General features: G+C 51.2%; 3 protein-coding genes across 3 annotated transcripts; 1 reads left to right on the top strand and 2 right to left on the bottom strand.

The window, feature by feature from the left end:
- Positions 1-62: 62 nt before the first annotated feature.
- AAFC00_002148 (uncharacterized protein) lies at positions 63-4,531 on the bottom strand (the record flags this gene model as incomplete). The annotated part of the gene is made up of 2 exons (XM_069341430.1): positions 63-3,854; positions 3,920-4,531. The coding sequence occupies 2 exons, from the start codon at positions 4,529-4,531 to the stop codon at positions 63-65; spliced, it is 4,404 nt and encodes a 1,467-aa protein (XP_069201504.1).
- A 1,145-nt stretch (positions 4,532-5,676) lies between these two features.
- Positions 5,677-6,515, bottom strand: AAFC00_002147 (40S ribosomal protein uS17; the record flags this gene model as incomplete). Its single annotated transcript, XM_069341429.1, has 3 exons — positions 5,677-5,745; positions 5,807-6,045; positions 6,338-6,515. 3 exons carry the CDS (start codon positions 6,513-6,515, stop codon positions 5,677-5,679), a joined length of 486 nt encoding a protein of 161 aa, XP_069201503.1.
- Positions 6,516-6,982: 467 nt separating this feature from the next.
- On the top strand, positions 6,983-11,836 carry AAFC00_002146 (uncharacterized protein; the record flags this gene model as incomplete). The annotated part of the gene is made up of 3 exons (XM_069341428.1): positions 6,983-7,171; positions 7,232-11,108; positions 11,166-11,836. 3 exons carry the CDS (start codon positions 6,983-6,985, stop codon positions 11,834-11,836), a joined length of 4,737 nt encoding a protein of 1,578 aa, XP_069201502.1.
- Positions 11,837-13,637: the final 1,801 nt, after the last annotated feature.

The following is a 13,637-nucleotide window of genomic DNA, read 5'->3' as shown; positions in this document are numbered from 1 at the left end:
AGATATGTCGCCCATGCTATGCTAATGCTCGTTTTCGTTTTGTTCTACCCAGATACTAGATTCTACGGCCGTCTGGCTCTCGAGTGACTCGCTCTCGAGAGCCAGACTCTCGACTGACTCGCCCTCGACCGGCTCGTCTTCGAACGACTTGTTCTCGGACGACTTGCTCTGGTCGTAGACCTGGAACTTCGTCTCGGGACGTCATCGCTGCCGTCGTCGCCTTCACTGTCTGCCACTTCTTCCTGGCCGGCACCGTAGTCGCTTGTGTCGTCTCCGTCGTTGACAAACAATGGTGATTCATCAGCATGTCGGCGCGAGGGAAGATCATCTCTCTCCCACGGGAAATTGTAGATGTCGTTGTAGTCGTCGTCACCCTCATTGTCTGTTAGGTATGCTTTTCCCTTTTGCGGGCGTGGCTTAGTGCGCGGTAGGTCTGAAGTGTCTTTGCTGCGAGCCAAGATGGGCTGCGCCCCCTCGACGCCAGACGTCGTCACGTGCAGTCCGTCTTGGTTCTGGGACTTTCTCGCGGCAGACTTGGTCGTGCCTGAGGCGATCATGGTCGATCTCACTTTGGACTTCACTTCGGGCTTCACTTCGGGCCTCACTTCTGACCGTACTCTGGATCGTACTTTCGATCTCACTTTTGATCTTGCTTTGCTCGTGCTTCCGACGCGAGACCCTTTGGGCACTTTCTGCGTTCGAGATCGCCCTGGTCTTTGCTCATCTGCTTCGCTGGTGTCTTCAGCGATGTCTCTTAAGGGAACAGATCTGGACTTCAGTGTCTTCGTCTTCGATTGTACGTCGTCGCTTGACTCGTCAGGCCGACCATTGAACAAACGCTTGTGGTACTGCCTGCCGTAATTGAAGAACAACTCTTCACCGGCTGCAATCGGTTTTAGGGCGAACATGCCGATACGATGAGCCATGTTACAGAACACGACCTTTGGGTACACGTTCCTCAGTCCATCTCCCATAGCAGCGTGGTTGATGAAGCGAATCTTGTTTCCGTAATGTTGGCTGTCGAGCTCTTGGTCTTTGTTGAGCAAGAAGACATAGCTCAATTTCTGCTTCTCGTATATGATTCCCCTTCGCTCGCTTTCTCTTTCTGGAATGATTTCGCCAACATATTCGCCGAGGAAATCATGTGCTTTGATGGCCTCTCCTGCAAACAAGCCGAAGCCATGAACCTTACTGGCACCGAGCACAGTACGCTTCGGTCTGCCATGCTGTATGGCTGCATTCCTACAACACGTGCTTAGGAGCTCATCGTCGTTATAACGCTCGCGATCCAAGACGATGTCGACTCCGCATTCTCCACACACATCAGGGTCGCATTCTCGGTTCAATCTGAAGCACTCACACCTGTCATCCTGCAAACACCTCTTCAGGCTGTTTTCCTTGCATGAACAGCCGCGAAAGCGTCGATTACAGCCCATGGGGCATGCACACGCTTTCTCACAGTGCACCTTGTCACGGAAACATTGACACTGTGCTTCATCGCAGGTCAGGCCGGGATGAGAGCAGGGGTAGAAAGGTCCTCGTTTAGCGTGATTCCCGGAGTGACTTTTTCTCAGCCACCAATCCAAGCCTCGTTTGGGAAATCGAGTTTCGGCTTCATAATCTCCATCGTCATAAGCGCTTGTTGGTAACGCGACCCGCTTTTTGTGGTTGATGTTGGGCGGGTAGTCTGCATCCAAATCGTCTTCGTAAAGATCGGAAGAGTTATCGACATCGAGCACTTCACCATGATAGGGACAGTCATGTAGATGACATATCCGACAGGCAAAGCTATAGGGGTCAATGTCAGGTTCTTGCGTCTCATCTGACAAATGCGCAGCCTGGTGCTTCCGAGCGATATGCCACATGGTCAAGTGGTCTGTGCTCTTGCTGAAGTGTTGCAACGCACGAGAAAATACTGTACAGGCAATTGCAGCCTTTCGCAGCATGTCTGATGATGGTCTTTGAAGCTTGGAGAAAACTTTGACCCATCTAGTGCTTGAACGATCGAGATCCTCCTCACACACCTTATTGCGGCTTAAGCAGTCTTTCGACGCCGTCCGAATGCCGTCTTCATCAGGCTCGAGCAGGTAATACAGTATATCTGACATGCCGCAACCGATCTCATCAAGGAAAGACTCGACATAAGGCATGTAGACCTGCACCTGCTGAGCACGATAAATCTTGCGAGGCCATTGCTCTACATCGACATCAAAACGTTTTCGAAGGTCGTCTTGGACTTGTGCCTCCCAAGTTTCGTCTGACTCCACGTCCGAGCCAAAGTATGGCCAAACGTGCATTTGCTTCGTATTTTGTCCCAAGACATTACGGTTAATGCTGACGTAGTGGGTATACCTTGGCATGTCACCAGTATAGCCATGCACTTCTGGTTTATGGGGATCTATAGTAGACACCTCGCAACCCAACGTGATCTTCGACGTGGTTCTATTATTCTTGTACGTTCTTGCTTCGATCTTGATCATCTTGTCTTTACCAGATGCATTCCTCCTCTCGATTGCTTCCATGCCCTGGAATGGTGAAACAGACTTCGCGACGCACGTCATACCATATCGAGTGGTAAGTGGGACGTCTGTGGCGGGAGTATTGAATGTTGGAAACGTATGCATATGGGCTCGGCGCATCTCGGCATGGACCTTGTACTCATGATCCCTGTGCATTTCTGCCAAGTGATTTTTCATGATTGACTGAGCTTCAGCAAGAGAGACCTTCTTTTCTCTCGCGGCGTTCTCTCGAAGCTGTTGCTGTATGGAATCATGAGTCTCTGCAGTGGTCTCTGTCTGGGCTTTTGAAGCCCTCACTTCCGGCTTCGACGGTTGCCCAAATGTTCTGATCGGTTCCGAACTAGCACTTATCGCACATATTGGTGCGGCAACATCAGTAGCCTTATTTGTATGGTCGTGCGCAACTGGATGTCTTCTAGTATTATCATCTGGATTGTGATTTGCAGTAGCGGTCTTAGAATGTGAAAATGTCATGGCTTTTGGTTTCTTTGGTGATATAGCCTTGTTCTTGTCGCGACCAATTTCGTTGTAATCTTTTACAACGACTGTGCGTTCTGGAGACGTCGGCGTTTGCCTCGCGTTGGCTGAATGCACTTGTAATGCACCCTCGTTGCTGTCTATCTTAGATGGCTGGTGGCTGTTGCTGTCGAGCCGCCGGCTGTGGTCCTGGCCTGGATTTTCCTTGGATTCCTGAGTCAACTTGTGAGTGGGTTCATGCGCTGCTCGTGGAATATTAGACGATCCCTTTTTGTTCTTCGGAGTTGTCCCAGAATCCCATTCCGTGGATTCCTCGAGTGGTTCTGATAAAGGACTATTCGGAGGATAATCAACCCGAGAATCTTCGTCGTCCTTGCATATAGATTTAACAACGTTCTCCAGGGATTCCAGTGATGCTTTAGACCCATTCCTCTTGGCTGTTGACCAGGTTAGATAAAGGTCTTTGACATAGTTCCAATATGCAGGTTCATCGCGCTTCCAAGAATTAGCTCGTCTTCCAAGTACGCGCTCCAAGATGTTGTCAAGCTCTGTTCTAGAGCTCGGATTTGGTTGGACACTATTTGAAGTCTTTACTGATGCCGAAGTTGACGCATCGGCACTTTGGGAAGTAATATCTCCTTGCAATTGTGGACGACCCGCTTGATTAACAGGGGTCGGTAGCACTCTTGGTTCCGAATTGAGGACGCCATTCGCAGGGTGAGCTTTAGCTGGCCGGGACGAGGTGGATGGGGCTGCTGACGAACATGCGGCCGGTTTGTTGTGTACAGTATGCACTTCGTGGCCCCTACCAGGTCTATTTATCGATGCCGAGTTGCCTCTAGATCTTCCTTCCAGAGACTATTGCATTAGTATCAGTCAGCATTCAGGCACATAACGGTGGCCACGAGACTGGAAAGTTTTACCTGATGAGATGGCTGCGAGGTGGTCGTTTGATTGCTCAGTGAGTCTTCAACTAATCTCGCCTTCTTTTGGCTGTCAGACTTGGCGAAAGCATCGTCCTGGAATTTTCGCTTCCGTACAGAACCATCAGTAAAAGCACTTGCTTTCATTGCCGATGCATCAGATGAATCAGAAAATGGGCCCTTTATAAGCCCTTGGATCTTCTTTCCTGAGTGTACGCTAGACATTCCGAGACCACCATTTACGATCGAGTCACCGACTTTGGCTTCTCCGCTGTTCTTTTGTAGGTCGACAGATTGGGTCACCGTCGTAGTGTGGCTGGAAGGGCTACCAGCGCTCGAGAATGCCACGGGAGCGCGAAAAGTCCCATGAGATGTGGCGATGGAAACAGAATCGCTGTCACTGATCACGGTCGGGGCGCCACGGGTGCCTAACAGATCCGCACGGGAACTCTGACCAGATAAAGAACGTCGAGACAACTGATGCTTGATATCAACCGCCAGGTCGCGAGATAACTGCGAGTGTTTCTGCTTGGATTTCGAGGGTCGAGGAATGGCTGATTTGTCGGCGAGTCTTACGTCTTCATCAACTGTCAAGTCAATGTGAAGAGCCATGTCTGATTACAGACGGTGGTTTAAAAACGAAGGAGTGTTATATTCGTGAGAATGAGAGGTCAAGACAACATATTCATCGCCGCCAAGACCTGTGTATTCAAAGCACAAGATATCACGTCCGCGTGGCGGAATTGCTGGAGTGCAGCGCCAGACGCGTACAAGACTGAAAAAGATATCAGTGAATATATAGGATTATATCTGCTGAATGGAACAAGAGGTTGTTAGTGGGTGTTTTGTCGAGATCTGGGACAGGGTACAAGGGATCCTTATACTGCATGTATTCATGAAGACGAAAACAATGAGAATAGAATGATGATTTTGCTTGTCTTGCTCTCAACACACAGGCTCGACCTTTCCCATGTTACCTATCGAGTATGAAATGTTTACTTACCGAGACAACAAGTAGCTAGAATACGATACGCGAGCCAAATTGTTCGGCTTGAAGACGTGAATTATACAACAGCGCGCCCTGGCTCGACTGAACAGACATACCAACAAAGGGCCTAAAGCGGTTTAGGGCGCACAGGCGACGCTGTGGGAGAGAGATTGCATAGGTTTTATGCAAAACCAGCACACCTATAAGGATGCTCATGTGACTTTCACAATCAGTTCATCTACAGCACTGTAACGCTTGTACACGTGGTTATTGGCTCACTTTTCAATACAAGGTAAGCAAGAATAGCAGTCAAAAGAGCTGATTACAATATACAGCGACGTTTCAATGCGCGCAAGGCGGAGACAAGGACTACTGCAAGAAATGTGTATGGACTTATGACGAGAGGCGAAACACGGTGTACACAGCTGTCTAACACAGGCAAAACGTTTCCTAGGGTATAGCATTGCGAGAGAACAAGGATCATTTGATCCCGTGTTCTCAAAGTGTAGTGCGGCATCGTGACAAAAAGGCTACATTTGTGTTGCAGCGATGTTCCATTTGAGAACATGACTTGCTAACTTTTGTCGCACTGGACTAGGGCGAGGGCTGAGGAATCGTGATGACAATTCGAACTTTGCGACATGGCATTTTTCGAGCTAAACAAAACCCGCTTTACGATAGGTGCCATCATTTTTTTTGGCCCGCCGTAATCCCAGAGAGACTCCCGTAAATGACCATCTTGAGAAGGTGTGGATGATATTACATCCATCTAGAACTTGCTGAAGGACTTGACGGCCTTGCCGGTGCGGGGAAGGACACGGAGAACGTTGAAGCGGACCTGTTGAAGAGATTAGAAAAGCGATTTTCGGGTTTTGGATCTTTGTCTTTGAGAGGCGTACGGTCTTGGAAAGAGGTCTGCATTGGCCAACGGTGACCTGGTCACCCTCCTCGACACGGAAAGCAGGGGAGACGTGTGCGGCAAGGTTCTTGTGGCGCTTCTCGTAACGGGCGTACTTGGGGACGAAGTGGAGGTACTCGCGACGGATGATGAGAGTACGGTGCATCTTGGTGGAAACGACAGTTCCGGTCAGGATACGGCCACGGATGGAGACCTCACCGACGAAGGGGCACTTCTTGTCTGTATTGTGCTGTCAGCATTTGAGTCGCAAGGACACTACACCGTCTCTCTGATTTTCTTCCGTGATTGCGTCTCCCATCGTGCCCTTGAATTTGTTTTTCATTTTCCTGCGTCTTCCTCTGCAAGCTCGGACTTTTCCGCTGCATGTCCTTCGCATAGATGCCTCGATGCCGCACAGGGAGACGCGGAGACGCAATCACTGCGATGAAGAAGCGCACCAGCAGCCAGAGTGCCGCTTCTCTTCTCGCATCTCAGATCAAGATCATCGAGATTCCAACACCAATCGACGTACCGATGTAGGTACCCTCGATGGCGTTCTTGGGGGTCCTGAAACCAAGACCGACGTCCTTGTACCATCTTCTGCCTCCCTTGCCGACTCTGGTAGACTTCTTTGTCACCTTGGAGTTCTGGAAGATGTGAGGCTGCTTCTGGAAAGCGCGCTCGCTCTGGACGGCAAGCTCAGTGGCCATGTTGACGGTATGAAATTGTCCGGGTTAGTTGAGAGGAGTTGGCGGACTGAAGGATACCGGGAGTCGTCGAATTGTCGGTCGCTGTCGCGAAAAGATCGAGTGGCACGCAGAGACAGACAAGCAGTGAAGATTCCACCAGCGCTCTCCGTGCTCCGGCCGTGCGTTAAGCGAGGCTGTGAGGCTTGGCTACTGTTGCAGACGGGATTTGCTGTGCGCTTGAATAGATGGAGCGGGGATTCCTCGGCGACTTGACTCGGTGACAAGAACTTCAAGAAAAGACGGGCAGCCGAGTTATGACACCGCCAAGCAATCTGCATTTGTTTACTGTACAAACAAATGCACAGAGGCTAGTCCCAAGTGGGCGACGGCAACAACATCGACTTTCGCCAAACATGCCGTGCCATCTTTGACATATACTTTACTCTGTTTGCGCATGTCGACCATTGCATTGTATTCAACTGGTGAACATGGAAGACAAGGAGAACATGTCGCCGGTGCGATCAACATTCGATCTCTCACCGCTAAAGATGCCCGCGGCAAACAAATCAACATCGCCGCCCAAGGCCAGCAAGAAGTCAAAAGCGCGTAGTCGAAGTATTGGACCTGAGGAACTCGAGGCAACGCGTAGAACATCACCCGTAAAAGGGCGCAGGCGGGTAAGCAGAGGACTTTCGGATCATCACTTGTACATGTTTTGACTCTGGCTTCATCAATAGTCGGCAGTGACGCAGGTCATCCAGTTGCCCCCAAAGGGCATCCTTCCTTCCCGAGATGAGGAACTGAAACGGAAGGAGGCGCGGCGTAAGTCTCTCGCCAACCGTCGAGTCTCGTTCGCGCCCGAGGCTACGCTGCACACCTGGGATGTCATTGAATATATGCGGGACGCGACAACTTCCTCGTTGGCCTCATCTGAGCACAGTCGACGCGCCTCCTCGGCATCTAATGCAAGTGCCTTTTCTGCCATGACTCCGGACGGACACAGTTGGGAGCAGGCTTCGGATCCGCCCTCTACACCGCCAGAGCAGGCCGACGATGATGAAGATCTGCCCGCTTCGCCAGAGCATCAGCGCGACGCCCATCAAAAGAAACACAGGCGCAGCTCTGTCATTCCACCCATGAACTTCAACAATCCCGAGGACGAATTCTCTTCTAGTCCTGTGAGTGGCAGTAGTATTATTGATGGAAGCAGCGAGGTGGAGGGCGATGATGCCGAAGATGGAGAAGAAGACGAGGACGACGGAGAATACGACTCCGACCTGGACGGAGAGAGCACAGGCATGAGTCTCGATGATGATGATGATGATGACGACAACACCAATCACGACAACAACAACACTGTGCAATCGCTACAATCAGCAGACACAGACAGTACAGACTCCAGCTTGACACAGCGTCTTAGGCAGGCATCGGAGATGGCGGGTACGCGAGGCATCGACTACGACGAACGAGCTGGAGAGTATTACGATGATGAAGAGGACGTCGATGAAAACGGCGACATGTCCATGGAAATGGTTACCCAAGAAGTCGATCACCAATTCAAGCCTTGGGCTCAGCAAAACTACGGTCCCCCTCCCATGGCGAAGAACATCATCGCGGTTCAGGACCAGGAAAACATCAACCCCTTCTCACCTGCCTTTAGAAATGCATATTCCCATCGCAAACCTCAAGGCGTACCGTCGACCGTGGGCCAAGATACCGAGCCTGATACTAACGATATGAGCATGGATTTCACTCGTTCTTTGGGTCGCATCTTGTCCACCAATAATACTGACTACCAAGACTCTCCACGACCAACGGAGCTCGGAGACAATGACATGACCATGGACATGGACATGACTTGTGCTGTCGGAGGCATCCTCCCAAATCCTCAGCAGCAACCCGGCCGTCTGCAGCAAATCGATGCGGATGCTAGTGATGACGACGTGAGTATGGACATGACGCGTGCAGTCGGTGGCATATTGAGTCCTCCGAAAGCACACGAGCCTACACAGTCCTTTGACGACCAGACCATGGAGTTTACACAGGCTATTGGGAAGATCATACAGAACACTACGGACAAGAGCCCAGAAACCCAAAAAATCTTGAAGAGGCGGCTCTCGACTATAGAAGACGAGACATCTTCGGCCAGCGCTACTGCTCATCCGCAAAGACGCACAGTGGCCCAGGTCAGTGCAAAGCGCAGACGTTCCTCCGCACAGCGATTGTCTCTTGGTGATGCGACCATGGACTTTACTGTGGCAATTGGAGGAATTCAAGCCAAAGCCTCGCCAGCCAAGCGACGTACAAGTCTACGCAGCAGGCGCTCCTCTGCCATGTCTTCGACTCATGATGATCAGACTATGGAGTTCACCACGGCTATTGGAGGCATTCACAGATCCGATGCCGCCTCGACTACTGAGCAAGAAACCCCAGGAAAAGGCAATGAAAACATGTCTATGGACTTTACTGCGGTTGTTGGTGGCATCAATGTGCAGAATCTTGCGACTGAAGTAAGCAGGCCGACGACTCCGAAAGATGGGCTCTCCCCTGCAAAGACCGAAGTGCCAACAACCCCCAACCGTGATGGCCACTTCCGCGAGGCGGAAGACCAATCAGCCAAAAAGCTTCTTACTCCAATTTTCGAGAACCAACTTCACGGTTCTGCCGTCAAGGACTCGGCTGGATCCAGGACGAGCTCGGCGAGGAAGAGTGCCGCATCGCCTCGCAAGAGCCCTGCCAAAGGCCGTCAAAGTCCTGCCTCACACCGGAAGAACAACCAGTCGCCTCGCAAGAGTCTGCGTCTGGCTTCGAAGACACCTGACCGTGAGGACTCTTTCGCTGCATCGATCTCCGAAGCTACATCCAGGAGTCCAGCATCAGCTCTGCGTAGCTCTGACGCCGGTAAGGCAGAGCACTCACGTAAGAGTCCATTAGCTACCTACACTGCAGCTTCGGACGTCGCCTCATTGACACCTGAAGCGCCGCCCACGACATTGCCAGCTGAAGAACTCACACAAAGTTTCTCCCCTCCAAGCGAGCAGAAGACCCTCGTTGCCCATGCAGAAGAAATCGTCTATCCGACTTTGCCAAATGCTGGCCAGGCAGTATCCACCGTATCTCACCATTCTCATACAGTTTCGGAAGCTGGATCTCCTCTGCGCGCTGCGTTAGGAAGCCCTGCCGAGGTGGACATGGATGTACTTCGTTCTGCATCGCCTGTGGTGCAACAACAGCTGGAACGATCACCCATCGAAACGCCAGCAACGCCCTCAGAGCCGGCGCCTCAAGTCACCCAACAAGCAGCAGTAGCTCAACAATCGTCACCAGACACAAATTCGATGACCCCTCAACAATCTCGAAACTCACCCGCTCAGCAGCTTGCTTCACCACAGGCGATGCAGAGTATACCAAGAATCCCAGCTGCAAACCTCGATGTCGCTCCGGCATCCCCTGCAACAGCGATGATGACCCCGCAACAAGCGCCTGAACCAGACAGCATTGTCCTCACCCCTCAGGGTGTATCGGCAGATCGTTCGCGGACATTCACGAACTCCATGAGATTGTTGTCCACTCCCAGGAAAGACACTGGCACGACACCGCTCAGACGTCTCAGAGGCATGACTCCGATGAAGTCTCCGGTCAAGAGAGCAGTCTCTCCTAGAAAGGGACTTACGCCCAAGTCCAAGACACCGCAACTCATGCCTCAGGCTGCAGTGGCTGATCTCGGACAGCAGGTTGCTAGAGAGCTTTTCGCGGTGTCTAGCACCAACAAGGAAGCTCCAAAGGTGAAGCTGAACGAGTTCCTGGATATGGCAGGCATCAAATTCATGGACCTCGCTCTACCAACGAAGCGTAGATTCACTATTGCACCTACGCCGAGCAGAGAGGCATCTGGCAATGAGGATGAGGGAAAGCACGGAGACGACATAGAGCTGGAGAGTGCTGCAGTCGCAGGCGCGTGCACCATGCCAATGCTTGATCTGTTCCAGCATTCTTGTCGTGAACTCAAACGCTACATCTCTGAGGGCAAGTCATTCGTGAAGACGCTAGAAAAGGATGTCTACGCCGAATCACCGCCGCTTATATCTGCCTATGTAAATGGAGATGCTCAGCGCAAAGCAGAGCTCGACGTCCACATGCGCAGCATCAAAACGAATGCTCGTTTCGGAAGCAAGGAGATCTGGTACGACTGGCGTGGCAAGCTGCTTGACGGACTCGAGGAAGGTCTGAAAGGTATAAAGACGGGCCTGACAAACGACGAACGCGTTCTGAGCGAGCGTAACGAGCTCCTTGATAGCTTGCTTCCCAATCTGCTTGCACAACACGAGAAGCTCAGCACTGAGGCTGGCGAGCTGGAGGACGCCGCAGCGGCGACATCCCGAGAGGACAAGGTCGAGCTCGGCGCGTCGAGAGAGCGCCTGGTCAGCCTCAAAGACGACATTGAGGAGCGTAAGCGTATGCTTGCCACTCTGCAGGAACAACTGAGAGAACAGGACGACTTGATTGAGGGGTACACTGATGGACAAACGGAGTGTTTGGCGGCGATCAGAGAAGCCGAACGAGTGAAGGAGTCTTGCCGCGGCTGGACGATCGACGAGGTCGCGGATTTGAAGGGTAATTTTCTCGTTCTCGTCTTGCACATGGCGCCTGGAAGACTAACAATTTGTGCAGCATCAGTAGCGAAATTAGAAGCCGCCTCAGGATGGTTTATAACGTCGGCGAGTTCTTCGACCCTCACCATGACATACCGCTCAACCATCGCTCTTTACTTTGACTCCGGGGCCTTCTTGATCCCAGGCTCTAACAAGCAACCATACAAGCTAGAGAACCAACCAATCTCTCTGACCTATGTTGGCGGCAGCGACACAGCAGCTCTGCCCACCGAAACACGCTTCTTCCTGCAACTCATGCGCGCACAGCTCCAATGCCTCGAGCAACGCAGCACGAGCATCAAAGCCCTGCTACACTTTGTGAGTACAGGCTGGGACGTTACCAACAAGATCACCGACGCGATTCGCCGTCTACGCGTCGAACACCCCGTCTCAGTCGCGATTCTTTCCGATGAAAGACTCGGCGTCCAAGTCGACGTGCTTCTGCCCAAAGTGCAGACCAAAGTGCGACTGAGCTTCGAGGTCTCGGCCGCGATCGTCACGTTCGACGACGGCGGCTTCGAAGTCGGCACGCATATCGGCGTCCAGGGCAAAGTCGTGTACGGAGAGCAGTACAACGAACATAACATGCAGGGCTTCCTTGCTCGTCGCTGTGGGGAGCGCGGAGACGGCTGGGAGGGCGCGGTCAGGGAGTTGCGAGTCAGACTGATCGCTACGGGACGCAAAAGCTGATATTCTTGCCAACACTGATCTTGCATTGTTCATAGACGCATACAGGCTTGGTCGATGGGTCTGTCTGTTCGTTCTGCATAGGTCTATTCTTTTCACTATGGGCGTTTCTGTTGGATGGATCAAAGGCGCTAGTTTCTTTTTTTTTGTTTCGTTCGATACCTATTTGCTATTGATTATCTTTCTACCAAAGAAACAATTCCTTTTTTCGCCGCTGTATGCTTGCATACCATATTGCAGCGATATGCTTGGTCTTTTGCTTCTTCTTCTTCATCAGGCCTGACTGTAAAACATTCGAGCGAAACATGGATATACGTATGTTTGGAAGATACTTTGCTTTCTAGGATTGTCCGATCTGTTGAACACGCTTTCTGGGGGCGAGAGAGAGAGAGAGAGAGAGAGAGAGAGAGATCCAGAATAAAGAATCGCTCACGGTCTAGTGCTGACCATTCTCTCTGTTCGAAGCGTGACGAAGGATCAAAGCAGAAAGAAGCAGAGGTGGAAGGACTTAGCTAATTATGGTTGTTTGATTGTTTACAAGCCAGTAAGATCACGTTCTTCTTCTGCTTCAGATCATTCTTGCGTAAAGTACCGTGGAGGAGAAGGGCTCAGAACTTCTTGCTGAGGCCTTCGTCAAGGCTTCAGTAATGGGCTATAGAAGGAGAACAAGGAGCGATGGAAGAGAGAGCAGACACGAAGTCTGAATGCCATCGTCCATCGAATGGAGACTGTCACGCCTGTTTTGCTTATCTAGCACTGTCATCGAGACTTGACTTCATACATACTTACACCGGGATACATGAGTACCTTTGGCTTCCTTGAGGACACGGATTTCTTATCCGTCGAGGCGAACAGGTGATCCGGTCCTGGTGCTGGTGCTGAATCAGATTCGCAACCCGGGTGATTCTTTTCCCCAACACTCCCATCAGACCAACCCGATCCTTTACGCAGACCCACCCGCCCCTATTGAACCAACAGCTTCAGATCCGTCTCCTGTATCCGCCCCTAAAAGTGGTCAAATGATCGCTACGATACCTCTTCCCAAGTGACCGCGGACCGGACCTATCCTCTTCGTTTCCCAATCGCGGCGATGCTGACCCCAGTAACGCTCGCTACGGTAATTGCAAATTTCAATTGTGGATTCGTATAGTCGAAGGATTGTGGATTATTAGGTCCTTTTTGTTCTGATTCTAGTGGATCTCGAAAGACAGGGACAGGACCGAGTGTTTTATTGGAGACAAAACATCAAGGTGTTTTTTTAGCTGACGACATCGTGTGCAGTACTCGACGCTGAAGAAAAGAAATAGGCTCGGGCGTAGAAGGGGAAAATGCGCCACGAACAGTCCCTGTCTCTGGTTCTAATCCTCGTTCGCTAACGGTCTTTGTTTGGCCTGTGGTTTTTCTTAGGAAGAGAGTTTGTTGGAGGCGTTATCGAGGGTCAGCAATCGCTGAGAAGAGATGGGTATATGGAGCTATAGTGTGGATCGCAGGTGTAATACAACCATCACAGGGAATACTTTAGTGTATGAAAGAGACGCCCCCCATCAAGGTGTGTGTCACTGAAACACGATCCTTCGATGAGAAAGGAAATGTGCCCCGCGGGAGATGCTGTATAGATGGTAAACGACTGGTTTGTGTCCCGTACAGCGATGCATCGAATTGTTTTGGCGCGAGGTTTCGGTGGTTGCAAAGTTTGAGTTGGATTTACTTGAATTGACTCTACTGCGGATGTCTCCTTTCTTTTTTCTCGAATTCGAAGTCTGCAGAATATGGATAAGCTGAGTGGTCAGGGTCTTGACACTCT

This window comes from Neodothiora populina (genome assembly GCF_041146345.1).
Source record: "Neodothiora populina strain CPC 39397 chromosome Unknown canker_contig_14, whole genome shotgun sequence".
NCBI lineage: Eukaryota > Fungi > Ascomycota > Dothideomycetes > Dothideales > Dothioraceae > Neodothiora > Neodothiora populina.
Note: the sequence above shows the minus strand (reverse complement) of the source record. Positions and strands in the feature narration are given on the sequence as shown.